This window comes from Mus caroli, chromosome 10, assembly GCF_900094665.2.
Source record: "Mus caroli chromosome 10, CAROLI_EIJ_v1.1, whole genome shotgun sequence".
NCBI classification, from domain to species: domain Eukaryota; kingdom Metazoa; phylum Chordata; class Mammalia; order Rodentia; family Muridae; genus Mus; species Mus caroli.
In genome coordinates, this window is record NC_034579.1 from 20,058,119 (window position 1) to 20,073,358 (window position 15,240).

At 40.9% G+C, this 15,240-nt stretch overlaps 2 protein-coding genes and 1 pseudogene across 2 annotated transcripts; all 3 read left to right on the plus strand.

Moving 5' to 3' along the window:
* Window positions 1–280: 280 nt before the first annotated feature.
* On the plus strand, window positions 281–1,463 carry LOC110303691 (trace amine-associated receptor 7e). Its single transcript, XM_021174874.1, has one exon. It carries the CDS (start codon window positions 325–327, stop codon window positions 1,399–1,401), a length of 1,077 nt encoding a protein of 358 aa, XP_021030533.1. The 5' UTR covers window positions 281–324; the 3' UTR covers window positions 1,402–1,463.
* A 6,734-nt stretch (window positions 1,464–8,197) lies between these two features.
* Window positions 8,198–8,809, plus strand: LOC110304078 (annotated as a pseudogene).
* Window positions 8,810–12,288: 3,479 nt separating this feature from the next.
* LOC110303744 (trace amine-associated receptor 7f) lies at window positions 12,289–13,447 on the plus strand. Its single transcript, XM_021174948.1, has one exon. It carries the CDS (start codon window positions 12,311–12,313, stop codon window positions 13,385–13,387), a length of 1,077 nt encoding a protein of 358 aa, XP_021030607.1. The 5' UTR covers window positions 12,289–12,310; the 3' UTR covers window positions 13,388–13,447.
* Window positions 13,448–15,240: the final 1,793 nt, after the last annotated feature.

Below are 15,240 nucleotides of genomic sequence, written 5' to 3' on the forward strand. Positions count from 1 at the left end.
ATATTGTATTTGGCTTCATTAAGGGGCTTTCCTCAGGCTTAAGAGTGCTTATGGCATTAAGGTAGGTTAGTTAAATACGACTGAGTATGATAATGACCGGTGAGATTTAAATGTACATCGCAGAAAACACCGTTGCTTTTGAAGAGTGAAAACATAGATGAAGCAGAGAAAAAAATTAAAACAGACTTAAAGAGCCTTCATGGAATTAGGAAGGTTTACTGTGGAATAGGGAAAAACTCTTTCAGGAAATCAAAATTTCAAAATTTCAAATCAAAATAGGAATTACATCCTGTATTTTTTCTGAGGATCTTTGGAGTAGCATACATGGCTACAGGTGATGACAGTTTTCCCTGGGACCAAGACAGCATCTTGAGCAGAGATCTGTTCTCTGCCACATCTGCAGAGCTGTGCTATGAGAACCTGAACAGATCCTGTGTCAGGAGTCCATACTCTCCAGGCCCTCGCCTCATCCTCTATTCAGTCTTTGGCTTTGGGGCTGCACTGGCTGTGTGTGGAAACCTCCTGGTGATGACATCAATTCTTCATTTCAGGCAGCTGCACTCTCCTGCCAACTTCCTGGTGGCATCCCTGGCCTGTGCTGACTTCTTGGTGGGTCTGACTGTGATGCCCTTCAGCACCGTGAGATCTGTGGAGGGCTGCTGGTACTTTGGGGAGAGTTACTGTAAATTACACACTTGTTTTGATGTATCTTTCTGTAGTTCTTCTATTTTCCACTTGTGCTTCATCTCTGTTGATAGATATATTGCAGTCAGTGACCCCCTGATCTACCCCACCAGGTTCACTGCATCTGTTTCTCACAAGTGCATCACCTTATCCTGGCTCCTCTCCATCAGCTATGGGTTTTCCCTCATTTACACAGGAGCAAGTGAAGCTGGGCTGGAGGATCTAGTGAGTTCCCTCACCTGTGTGGGTGGCTGTCAACTTGCAGTGAATCAAAGCTGGGTCTTCATCAACTTCCTATTATTTCTTATCCCCACCCTTGTGATGATAACTGTCTATTCTAAGATTTTCCTCATTGCTAAACAGCAGGCTCAGAACATTGAGAAGATGAACAAGCAGACTGCCAGGGCATCAGACAGCTACAAGGACAGGGTGGCCAAGAGGGAGAGGAAAGCAGCCAAAACCCTGGGCATCGCAGTGGCTGCCTTCCTCCTTTCATGGCTGCCATATTTCATTGACTCCTTCATTGATGCCTTCCTAGGGTTCATCACGCCCACGTATGTGTATGAAATCCTAGTTTGGATCGCTTACTATAACTCAGCCATGAACCCTTTGATTTATGCTTTCTTTTATCCTTGGTTTCGAAAAGCCATCAAACTCATTGTCACTGGCAAAGTCTTGAAAGAGAATTCCTCAACCACCAACTTGTTTCCTGAGTAGATTCTTGGTTTAGTTGGGGATTGAAGAGATTCACAGCAGAAAAATCGCCGGGGAGATTGAATGCCCAGATCTGCTACTGATAAGTGATGAATTATGCTTCTGCAGTGACCCAAACACATAAATCTAATGTCTTTTTAAAATGTACAATTAATTTTTCATTTTGGTGAAATCTGAGGATTTGGATCTAATTCATTCTTCTGATTTTTGTGCTGGTTTGTGTCCATTACTTTCCCTATATCCCTGGCTAGTAGCCCCCTTTCCTGCCCTTCTGAAATTCTAATGGTCATATTTGTTAAACTTTTTCCTTCAAGTTTTAATATATAACATTTAAAGCTCTTAGTAGTATTTTTCTTTTTCTTCCCCCATAATATTTTTATTGATTTTTTGGGACACAATGCTGCACAATGTACCTTGACTACCCTTGCTTTCTCTCGCTCCCAGGTCCTCCCTCCTGTTCTTTGCCTTTCCCCAGCCAAAAATAAATGAATATTTTAAAAAAAATTCACCAAGTACAATTTGTGCTGGCAATATACTCATTGGTACATGGTCTAACTTCCAGTGGCCAGCACTTAAACCTGAGTCCATTTCATTCCTCCCATCATTAGCTATCAACTGTGAAGAGCTACAGACCAGCAACATTATCCCAACTCTTAAGGACTCTCTTTGATGTCTTTCCATCTGTGCCTTTTCTTTCTCTGTGTGTGTATGTGTGTATGTGTTGGGGGGTAGGGTGTTGCAGAAGTGTTTGGTGCACAGGAGACATCTCTTACTCAGAAAGGGGCAAGGATATAGTAACTGAGACCCAGCTTTGCTCATTTAAAGTGTATTAATTAACAACTACTCAGTTGTTTATAGAGGAAAATAAAAAGAGTATCACAAATTGTAATATCTCTTCAGTGAGCTGCTTTCGAGGGAGCACACACACAGAGGAATGCTCACAATCCTAAACCTTTTTAAGTTGTCATATGTTTAAATTAAAGATTTAAAGATGATCATTGTTTATTCACTATGATTTATAATTTTGCTGATCCCTCACTTATTTGTTTTTTCCATTCTTAGAGATGTATAGAAGTGTTCAAAGATATGCACAAAAGCAAAGTTAATAAGGTGTTCAGAAGAAAACATGAAGATAAAGGGCGAAATAGGCAGTCACAAAGTTGTCAATACATAAGAAACGTCTTGATATTATTTTTTAATTTCATGTGAACAAACATGAAGACTGTTTATTATTAATGTATGATGTCCTTTTTGTCAGATTTTTAAAGCTGAAATCCTTCCCTCAGTTGTAATTCCATTTCTGTTTCTTATTTGAAACAGTCTTTTTCTGCAGCTCAGACTAACCTATATTGGGTTATAACTGCAGGCAATTCCCCTGTCTCAGGTTTTTGAGTGTTACGTATAGGCTTAAACTACCACACATGGGTTATTTCCTATTTACTACAATTGAGGAAGTCTGTCCTTGTGAGACTGACAGATGACCAAAAGCTCCCCAGACTCCTTAATATCCCCTGCTCATGGCTCTTCAGTTCAACCCTTAAACACTATCAGTTTATTTTGGCTTTAGCTGTTTAGATTCCAGTGGCTTATCCTGCATGCACAGAACTGTAAGGTGTCTTCCCTTGAGTGACAGTGTTGATAAACAAAAGCTTTAGAATAGCTGATGCTTACTGTAATCGTCTGCATTGAAAAGAAACACTAATGTGTAGTTAGTTCAATATAAGCAAAGCAGAAGTTCCTCTTTCAGTAGCCTTTTGTGCTGTCTTGTATTATATCAACTTGACCAAAGCTAGAGCTATGTGTAAGGAGGAAACCTCATTTGAGAAAATGCCTCCATAAGACCTGGTTGTAAGGAATTTTCTTAGTGATTAATGGCAGGGGACCCAGCCAGTGGTGGGCGGTCCCCACCATGTGCTGGAGTCCTGTGTTGTAAAAGAAGGCAGGCTGTCCAAGCCATGCTGAGCCAGAGAGTACTTAGCATCCCTTCATGGTCTCTGCATCACCTGCTGCCTCCAGGTTCCTGACCTGTTTGAGTTCCTGACTAACTTCTCTCAGTGAAGGCCTGTTACCTGGAAGTGTTGGCTGAAATAAACCATTTTCTCCAAAAGCTGCCTTGGTCATAGAGTTTTATCACAGCTGAGGGGGTCCCTGGAGGTGTCATAGCAGGCAGGGAAAAGAACCTGCAAGAGTGGAGAATGAAAACTTGGTTCTGACTAGCTTAGTCAACCTAGAACAATGTTTAGGTAGTCTAATGACAGGACATTTATTGCCAGCATATTTAAACACAATATAACGTGGATAAAGGTTTCCAGGCAACAATCACTTCTGTTCTATGGTGCACAATAAAGCTTAATATGGGACTACAGAGAAACTCTGTTAGTGTGTTGTCTAACTAAACGGTCTAGAATCTAGTGTGGTCTCTAGTTGTGACAGCATAGAGGTCCACATGGTATTAAGTACATGCGACATCTCCCTTAAGGGTGGGTTCTATTACCTGGGAACTACAGATGAACCCAGTGAGGAAAATTCTAGGATAAACATTCTGCAGGACTTGGGACATGTCTGCCTCTACTGATAGCAAAAATGTCACCAGGACATTAACAACATCCCCTCTCAGCTCTCTGGGTGGAATGCAGTATTTTGTTTGGTCTCCTGCACAGAGGAGGTGCCCCTGATTTTTCAACCTTCCTGCTTCTCCTACTACTTATCTGTGAACACACAGCAATGGCAATCCTGACTAAGACTCCTGGAACCATATTAGTCAAGTTAATTTACCATGTTCCATCCTTGATCATTATACTTTTCTGAATATTTTCTGTGTGCTGGAAAACTGAGTATAAATCTGAACATGCTAGTGCATCATTATTCTCTGCAACCCCTCTGCTTGTGCTGGCTTTAGCATGAGCCCTGTTTCAGTGTCTGTTAATGGAGCTACCCAGTAGCAAACAAAGGGACTCTGGAACTGGAAGCACAGGGTGGAGTGAACTGAAGCCTTCAAAAGACTGCATGTCATCTTGTTGTGTTGTCAACTCTGTGCTTTGGACTGCTTTAGAACAGCTCACACCCTGGTAAATCATGTTCCTCTTTTAGTGTGTTTAGGTCAGAAGAGGCCACAGCTCACGCATAATTTCATCATAGTCATACATGAGCCTGCACCACACTGATCTCAGAGACTATGGGAAGAAGGAAGCTCCCAAATATTCCCCCGTCACAAAGAAGAATGGGGTCCAGTCACTGATGACATATTGCTTAGTAAAATTTTAGAGTATGCTGGGGAGTGGTGGCACATGCCTTTAATCCTAGCACTTGGGAGGCAGGCAGGCAGATTTCTGAGTTTGAGGCCAGCCTGGTCTACAGAGTGAGTTCCAGGACAGCCAGAGCTACACAGAGAAACCCTGACTCAAAAAAAAAAAATTAGAGTATATACATTTCACAAGATTATTATTTTTTTAGTTATTTTTTTTACACTCCATATTGTATTCCTTCCCGTCAACCCTCCGACTGCTCTAAGTCCCACACCTCCTCCCCACCCCTTGTCTCCACGTGGATGTCCCTACTCCCCACCCCACCTAACCTCTAAATTCCCTAGGGCCTCCAGTCTCTTGAGGGTTAGGCACATCATCTCTGAATGAACACAGACCTGACAGTCCTGTACTGTATGTGTGTTGGGGGCCTCCTATCAGCTGGTGTATGCTGCCTGGTTGGTGGTCCAGTGTTGGAGAGATCTCAGGGGTCCAGATTAATTGAAACTGCTGGTCCTCCTACAGGATCGCCCTTCTCCTCAGCTTCTTTCAGCCTTCCCTAATTCAACAACAGGGGTCAGCTGCTTCTGTCCATTGGTTGGGTGCAAATATCTGCATCTGACTTTTTCAGCTGCTTGTTGGGTCTTTTGGAGGGCAGTCATGATAGGTCCCTTTTTGTAAGCCCTCCTTAGCCTCAGTAAAAGTGTCAGGTCTTGGGGCCTCCCTTTGAGCTGAATCCCACTTTGGGCCTGTCACTGGACCATCTTTTCCTCAGACTCCTCTCCATTTCCATTCCTGTAATTCTTTCAGACGGGAACAATTATGGGTCAGAGTTGTGACTGTGGGATGGCAACCCCATTCCTCACTTGATGCTGTCTTCCTGCTGGAGGTGGGTTCTATAAGTTCCCTCTCCCTATTGTTGGGCATTTCATCCAAGATCCCTTCCTTTGAGTCCGGAGAGTCTCTCACCTCTCTGGTCTCTGGTGCATTATGGAGGGTTCTCCCAACCTCCTATTTCCCGAGATTGCCTGTTTCCATTCTTTCTGCTGGCCCTCAGGGCTTCAGTGCTCCAGTGAAGTTTGCTTGACAGGCTGAGAAGCCTTGGAAGCACTCGCGAGACAAAGAGTTTCAGAGAAACTCAACCTCCTGGAACCTTGGCGTTCTCATAACTTGGCGTTCTCATAACATATACTCATACCCTATCCCCGAGTTAGTCTGGTGTATGGATCCATGTGCTCTCTTTTAGTATTATTTTATTATAAGTGCCTTTTAAGATTGAATTCTGACATAGCTAAGCCTTCACCAGTGTTCCAATGTCCCCGAAAATCCTTGAAGCCAGCAAACTTGAATTCAGTAGGAATTCAGTAACAAGGTTACCTATTCAGTAACATTCAAATTTACTTCTTGTAGAGACAGACGCATTGCAAAGAACAGAGCCAGAATAGCTCAGGGCTGGTCTGCAGAGTGTTTACTTGAGACAATAGCCAGTCTTATAATAGTTAGGGAATCCCACTGAGACAGGAATCTTCACTACAGCCAGGTATAGCAGGCTACACTGCATATTAGAAGCAAGTTGGTGAATTCTTCTGACAAATGGAGATTCTCCACAGATACTTAAAAGAACAGCCAAGTTACACTCATACAAGAATTTATCAAGGCCTAGGAAATAGGGGGGTTGTGGTATTGCATTATTCATGAGAAGGTCTGCTAGAGCAGAACCCCCAACTAGGGTGTGAAATCCTTACCTGTCATTAGCTGACCCTAGGCAAGGCTGTCTTATCTTTACTGTAAATATTACCTGGTTCCTGTAAGTCCTTTTGAAGTCATTCCTTCATTTTGTTTCAGGTAACTTCAATGTACTTTGCCTGCTGTGACATCCTACCCCCTTTATTTTCTGTATTATATAAGACTGGTGTCCACTTTGTGACAATACATTCAGATTCTACACAATCTCCTGTGTTGCATCTGTCTGTCATTTATTCACCGACTCCTTGTCCATCTGCAACCAGAGACCCATTCTATGCAGACAAGGGACCAAGAGGGTCTGTGGCACTGCAGTCTTTTCCCTCACCCAATATTAGATCAGGTTTCCCTCCTGATTCCCCCCTTCATTTTCCCTCCCAGGTCCCTCCCTCTCTTCCCACTTGTGACTGCTTTCTTCTCTTTCCCAAGTGGGACTGAGATGTCCTTACTTGGGCACTTCAGCTTGTTGAACTTTTTAAATTCTGTGGACTGTATCTTGGGTATTTTGTACTTTTTTGGGAGTGTGTGCTAATATCTACTTATTAGTCATGCAGGTCCTTTTGGGTCTGATTTACCTGACTCAGGATGATATTTTCTAGTTCCATTCATTTGACTGCAAAACTCAGGATGTCCTCATTCTTAATTGCTGAGTAGTATTCCATTGTATAAATGAATCACATTTTCTGTATCCATTCTTCTGTCCTGGGACATCTAGGTTGCTTCCAGCTTCTGGCTATCACAAATAAGGCCACTATGAACATAGTGGAACCTGTGCCCCTGTGACATAGTAGCGCATCTTTTGGGTATAGTCCCAAGAGTGGTATTGCTGGGTCTTCAGGTAGATCTATTTCCAATTTTCTGAGAAACTCCAGATTTGATTTCCAGACTGGTTGTACCAGTTTGCAATCCCAGCAGCGATGGAGGTGTTTTCCTCTTTCTCCACATCCTCTCCAACATGTGTTGTTACCTGAGGTTTTGATCTTAACCATTCTGATTGGTGTAAGGTGGAATCTCAGGGTTGTGTTGATTTGCATTTCTCTGATCACTAAGGACTTTGAACATTTCTTTAGGTGCTTCTCAGCCATTTGAGATTCCTCAGTTGTGAATTCTTGGTTTAGTTTTATAACCCATTTTTGATTGGGTTGTTTGTTTCTTCAGTGTTTAGATTCTTGAGTTCTTTATATACTTTGGATATTAGCCCTCTATCGGATGTGGGGTCAGTGAAGATTTTTTTTTTCCCAATCTGTAGGTTGCTGATTTGTCTTACTGACTATGTTCTTTGTCTTACAGAAGCTTTCCAGTTTCATGAGGTCCCATTTATCAATTGTTGATCTTAGAGCATGAGTCATTGGAGTTCTGTTTAGGAAACTCCCCCCTGTGCCAATGAGTTCAAGGCTCTTTTCCATTTTCTCTTCTATTAGATTCAGTGTATCTAGATTTATGTTGAGGCCCTTGATCCACTTGGACTTGATCTTTGTACAAGGTGACAAATATGGGTCTATTTTCATTCTTCTACATACAGACAGCCAGTTCGATCAGCACTATTTATTGAAGATGCTTTCTTTTTTCCATTGTATATTTTTGGCATCTTTGTTAAAGATCAAGTGACAGTAAGTGTGTCGTTTTATTTCTGGGTTGTCAGTTCTATTTCCTTGATCAACATGTCTGTCTCTGTGCCAATACCATGTAGTTTTTATCATTATTGCTCTGTAGTAAAGCTTGAGGTCAGGGATGGTGATTCCCCCCAGCTGTTCTTTTATTGTTAAGAATGGTTTTCTCGACAGTGGAGATCAGGCTTCCACTCCAGCACAATCATGTCTATTATGTCCTATANTGGAGGGGCTGTCATGGCCACAAAGGGAAAGAACTGTGTGGCCATCACTGCAGACAGGCGTTTCGGGATCCAGGCCCAGATGGTGACCACAAACATCCAGAAGATCTTTCCCATGGGTGACAGGCTCTACATAGGCCTGGCCGGCCTTGCCACTAACATCCAGACAGTTGCCAGTGTCTCAAGTTCCGACTGAACCTGTATGAGCTGAAAGAAGGTTGGCAGATCAAGCCTTACACCCTCATGAGCATGGTGGACAACCTCCTGTATGAGAAGTGGTTTGGTCCCTACTACACAGAGCCTGTCATTTCTGTCCTGGAAGATCTTCAAACCCTTCATTTGCTCTCTGGACCTCATTGGCTGCCCCATGGTGACCGATGACTTCTTAGTCAGTGGTACCTGCTCTGAACAAATGTATGGGATATGTGAATCTCTCTGGAAGCCCAACATGGATCCAGAACACCTGTTTGAAACCATTTCTCAGGCCATGCTGAATGCTGTGGACTGGGATGCTGTATCAGGTATGGGCATCATTGTCCACATCATTGAGAAAGACAAGATCACCACCAGAACGCTGAAGGCCCGGATGGACTAACCTCTGCTCTGGTCCCATCTCCCTTTTGTTGTTTTTCTTTTTAATAAAATTGCCTTTCTTAAAAAAAAAAAAAAAAGAATGGTTTTCTCTACTGGGATTTTTTGCCTTTCCAGATGAATTTGAGAATGCACTTTCAATGTCTTTGAAGAATTGTGTTGGGATTTTGATGGGGATTTCACAAGATTATTGTAAGGGAAAATGATTTTCATTAATAAAAATTAAAGTTAAAATAAAGTAAAAATATGTGTTTATGTGTATTTTTGTATGTGCACACATATGTATATATACTTGTATGCATATGTATGTATTGTATATATATGTATATTTGTATATGCACATGTGTATTTTCTTATATATACATGTGTATTGTGTAGTTATATATGTATGTATGTGTTCTTTCATGTGGGCATATATGTATAAATATATTATTGTGTGTATGTATGTATATATGTATATATATATATATATATATATATATATATATATGTAGATGCATATATATAAGCTCCAGACCATGCAAGAGCCTGAGAACTGTGTAGGAGAGAGTCAGATCACATGGGGAAAGAAGGCCTGGATATTTTCTAATAACTCATGGAGAAACTCTACCTTTTAATAATTGAATTGTTGAATCAGTAAATATATGTAGATTTGTATTTGGCCATATGAGTATGTATTCTTATATGTAAGAATATGTATATATATATATATATATATATATATATATATATATATATATGTGTGTGTGTGTGTGTGTATATATGTGTGTGTGTGTATATGTGTGTATGTTTGTATGTGAATGTATGTGTATGTGCTATTCTGTATTTTTTTTATCAATTTGGTTACTTCTATTAGTTACTTATCAAGAGTATGTTTTAGGGAATTTTGGTAAGAATTTAGGAATAATGCAAGCAAAATGTTGTATCCATATACTGTGATTTTAGGTAGTGGACACTGATTCAATAATTTGATCATTAAAATGTGGAATTGCTCCATCAGTTATTAGAAAATATCTAGGACTTCTGCTCTGTGATCTGACTCCTTCCTTCATACTTGACAGGGGCCACGTGTCCAGAGCTTATGTGATGAGCCGATGGCCATGCTCCACCACCAACATATCATAGATTCTGGGGGGTTGCTGCCAGTAACGTGCTCTTATTGTCGAACATTTTTACTACCATGTACTTAAATTTTGATAATACATGTCAAAATATAAAACTTTAAATGTATTTAATAGTATCAAAATATCAGTTATAATTTATGTTCAACAAACAAATGAGATATCTCCAATATCTGTGATAGTATGCTGTGGACTATTTAATCTATTCTGAAAAGAAACAAGGATTTTAACCATCAAATTCTTCTGTGTGTCTATTTGTACAGTGAACCCTGAGCAGTGGCATGTGTCTCTAGTTTCATTTTATTCTACTTTGGGTCTATTGCAAATACAAAATATCTTTATTCCCTTATCTCTGAAATCTTTTATGTCACAATGTCTTTATTTATTTGTTTTAAAACTATTTATTTATTTAAAACTCCAGATTTTATTCCCCCTTCCAGCCCCCTGTCTTCACGAGGTTATCCCCAACCCCTGGCCTCCACTCCACCAGACCTCTAATCTCCCTGGGGCCACCAGTCTCTTGAGAGTTAGGTGCATCTTCTCTGACTGAACCCAGACCCTGCAGTCTTCTGCTGTGTATATGTTAGGGGCCTCATATCAGCTGGTGTATGCTGCCTGGTTGGTGCTCCAGTGTCTGAGAGATCTTGGGGGTCCAGGTTAATTAAGATTGCTGGTCCTCCTACAGGGTTGCCCTCCTCCTCAGCTTCTTCCAGTTTTCCCCTAATTCAACCACAGTGGTCAGCAGTTTCTCTTCATTGGTTGGGCACAAATATCTGCATCTGATTCTTTCAGCTGCTTGCTGGGTCTTTTGGAGGGCAGTCAGAGGGACATTAGATGAAATGCCCTACACTGGGGAGAGGGAAAACCTCCAGCAGAAAGACAGGACATTAAGTGAGGGGGGTTGCCATCCATTCCACAGTCAAAACTTTTTGTTTGTTTGTTTGTTTTTTGTTGTTTTTTCAAGACAGGGTTTCTCTGTGTAGCTCTGGCTGTCCTGGAACTCACTCTGTAGACCAGGCTGGCCTCAAACTCAGAAATCCTCCTGCCTCTGCCTCCCAAGTGCTGGAATTAAAGGCATGCGCCACCAAACAGTCAAAATGTTGACCCATAATTGTTCCTGTCTGAAAGAACTGCAGGGATAGAAATGGAGAGGAGCCTGAGGAAAAGAAGGTCCAGCAACAGGCCCAAAATGGGATCCAGCTCAAGGGGAGGCCCCAAGACCTGACACTATTACTGAGGCTATGGGACACTCACAAGAAAAGGACGTATCATGAATGTCGTATTTTCTAAACACCTATATTTCTGCAATATTGATAGTAAAAAGAAATCTACAATGTAAGACATTGAATAAGAATAGATTATTGAAGAAATAACATTGGAGTAATGGGATGATTAAAAACTCTAACTAATTACCCATATCCCTCACAAAATTATGATTAATTCTTTTAGATATGAAATATTAGAAGAAAATGTTGGTTTTATTTCATGGGCAAAATATTAATATTATAAATTATAAATGTAGTTTTGGGGGTAATTGTCACAGAAATGGAAACTAAGAAGATGAATAAATGTTTGAAATGGTGACATGCAGAAATTGCACATTGCTCCTGAGATTCCCTTAAACAACACAGAGCCCATGCAGAAGACAGTCCTGCTTGTTTACAGAGCCTTCATGTTACATTCCAGGAGCAAATTTGGCTGTCCATGCCCTCAATTTTCCAGGGCAAAACTATTAAAGCTGAAACTGGAGAAAGGAAGGTGTTCTCGTGATGCTAGATCTTGTTTTGTTAACACAGAACAATGCTTAGGAAAAGAAAACGTTCATGCAGGAATCTTGATCACTTTGAATAGGAATGTCATAGATAACATTACTCACAAAACGTAAAGGCCATCTCTATGAACAGAACTTCAAATCTCAGTAAAGTTCTATTGGGCCAATTATCACATCCAACTCTACTACAGAGAAAGATCATTGTAGCAAATTAGCAGGGGGAAAATTTGGTCATGGCATAAACAACATGCTAATTGACAGGCATTTTGTCTCACCTTACACCATGAGGATTCACTTCTAGGAACACACTGTATTTGACACCACTAGGGAGGTTTTCCTGAGGGTTAGGAATGCTTAGGGTATTAATATAGACTAGTTAAAGAACCCTGAAAATGCTAAGAGCAGGTCAGACTTAAATGTGCATCTCAGAATACATTGGAGTTTTGAGATGTGAAGAAACAGATGAAGCATAAAAATATTAAAATAGATTTAAAAGAGTCTTCTTGTCATTAGGAAGGTATACTGTGAATTAGGAAATACATTAACTAGGAAATGAAAATATATTAGTAATTACACATTTATAATTTTTCTGAGGATCTGTGGAATAGCATATATGGCTATAGCTGACGACGGTGTTTCCTGGGACCAAGACAGCATCCTGAGCAGAGATCTGTTCTCTGCCACATCTGCAGAGCTGTGTTATGAGAACCTGAACAGATCCTGTGTCAGGAGCCCATATTCCCCAGGCCCTCGCCTCATCCTCTATGCAGTCTTTGGCTTTGGGGCTGCGCTGGCTGTGTGTGGAAACCTCCTGGTGATGACATCAATTATTCATTTCAGGCAGCTGCACTCTCCTGCCAACTTCCTGGTGGCATCCCTGGCTTCTGTTGACTTCTTGGTGGGTCTGACTGTGATGCCTTTCAGCACAGTGAGGTCTGTGGAGGGCTGCTGGTACTTTGGGGAGAGTTACTGTAAATTACACACTTGTTTTGATGTATCTTTCTGCTATTGTTCTCTCTTCCACTTGTGCTTCATCTCTGTTGATAGATACATTGCAGTCAGTGACCCCCTGATCTACCCCACCAGGTTCACTGCATCTGTTTCTCACAAGTGCATCACCTTCTCCTGGCTCCTCTCCATCAGCTATGGGTTTTCCCTCATTTACACAGGAGCAAGTGAAGCTGGGCTGGAGGATCTAGTGAGTTCCCTCACCTGTGTGGGTGGCTGTCAAATCCCAATGAATCAAACCTGGGTCTTTATCAATTTTCTATTATTTCTTATCCCCACCCTTGTGATGATGACTGTCTACTCTAAGATTTTCCTCATTGCTAAACAGCAGGCTCAGAACATTGAGAAGATGAACAAGCAGACTGCCAGGGCATCAGACAGCTACAAGGACAGGGTGGCCAAGAGGGAGAGGAAAGCAGCCAAAACCCTGGGCATCGCAGTGGCTGCCTTCCTCCTTTCATGGATGCCATACTTCATTGACTCCTTCATTGATGCCTTCCTAGGGTTCATCACGCCCACATATGTGTATGAAATCCTAGTTTGGATCGTTTACTATAACTCAGCCATGAACCCTTTGATTTATGCTTTCTTTTATCCTTGGTTTCGAAAAGCCATCAAATTCATTGTCTCTGGCAAAATCTTGAGGGAGAATTCCTCAACCACCAACCTGTTTCCTGAGTAGATTCTTGGCTTAGTTGGGGATTGAAGAGACTCCCAGCAGAAAAATCACTGGGGAGACTGAGTGCCCAGGTCTGTTCCTGTAAAGTGATGAATTGTGTTTCAGCTGCGACCATCACATGCATCCAGCTTCTGTGTTTTTCAATAAATATAAAATTAATTTCTAGATTAATTAGAGAATTAGGTGAACTTGGATCTAACCATCTTTCACTGTGTTTTGTGCTTGTTACTCTTGCTTGGTTTCCCCAACTAAGAACCCCTCCCCCACCCCCACCCCCACCCCTGGCCTTTCTATAGTTCTCATTGTTGACATTGGCTAAACCTTTTAAGTCTCAAATTTGAATATGTAGTCCTTTAATCTCTTTGTAATGTGTTTCTTGTAAATATAAATTAAACACAGAGACTCTCAAGGGCTGTCTCTTGCTCAGGGAAGGGGGATATTAAGAAAGGGACTCTGTCAACTAAGGCCCAGATTTGCTCACTTAATAATATGATTCTTAAGGTCAGAAAAATAAGACATGATGTTTATGTATTAACTAACATTTACTCAATTGCTTTTAGAGGAAAATAAAAAAAGTGTCACAATAGGATCACCTGCTGAGTGACCTGCTATTTATAGAACGTCGCAGAAGGGAATGGTCACAATCCTACAGATTTACAAGTTGGTATGTGTTGAAATCAATGATTTAAAGTTGATCATTCTTTATCCACTGTGATTTGTAAATTAGCTGGTCCCTTGCTTTTGTAAAGTTTGCAAAGATGTGCAGAGTTTTCATAGACAAAAGCCAAATTTATAATGTGTTTAGAAGACACAAACACTAAAGCAAAATATGCAGCCACCCTGAGTCTTGTGTATTCATTCTATTAGATTCCAAGGTATTTTTCTAAAACTCCCCCTCCATAAAGGTCCAAATTCCTATATAGTTTGCCCTTGATCAAGCCAACAGGATGTTTTAGATGTGACTCACTAGACAGTAAACTACAGAGCACTGTACAGCAGAGGAACACTCAAACCCATATTCTACTTATAACTATTTTGTTTCATAGAAAAAAAATTCCAAGACTCCAAGAGTTAAGGCTGGAGAGCTTGTTCTTCAGTTTAGAGCACTAGCTGCTCTACCAGAGGATTAGGATTCAATTACCAGCATCCCATAGCAACTCACAGGCATAGACAACTTAAGTCCTGTTCTCCACTGAAACTGGAAGCACATGATGTACAGACATACATGGTAGCAAAGCACTTTTACACATAGTAACAAGAATAAAAAGAAAAATAATTGAGTTCCATGTATTTGGCAATTTATTAATACTCTTGCCAGTCACTAGTTTCCAATTTCTATGTTGGCAACTACCAGGAGCATTTACTATCAGATACATTTTAAACTGGTAAAGCTCTCCCTTGGTTGCAGTCCTCTTTCTGGTTTTTATATGAGACAGCGTCTTTCTCTGTAGCTCAGACTAACATATATTGGGTTGTAACTCCAGGCAGTTACTCTGCTTCAGTGTTCTGAATCTTGTGATTAGAGGCTTAAGCTACCACCTTTCACTTACTTTCTGTTTTAATGTGTTTGAAGAAGTTTGTCTGTGATTGACAAATGACTCATGGCTCCTAAGACTGCTTAATATCAGCCCTTAAACAGCATCAGTTTATTTTGGTTTCAGCTGTTTAGATTCAAGTGGCTTATCCTGCATGCACAGAACTGTAACCCTTCTTTAGTGTAGTGACAGTGTAGGTAAACAATAGCTGGTGCTTATTGTCATTGTCTGATTTCAAAAGAAACTCTTTTGTTTAGTTCAATATACCCAAAGAAGCAATTCCTTTATTAGTAGTCATTTGTGCTGGTGTTTTTTTTTTTT

Excerpts from the sequence above, each read along its gene's own strand:
- LOC110303691 (XM_021174874.1), top strand. The coding sequence starts at position 325 with ATGGCTACAGGTGATGACAGTTTTCCCTGGGACCAAGACAGCATCTTG.
- LOC110303744 (XM_021174948.1), top strand. The coding sequence starts at position 12,311 with ATGGCTATAGCTGACGACGGTGTTTCCTGGGACCAAGACAGCATCCTG.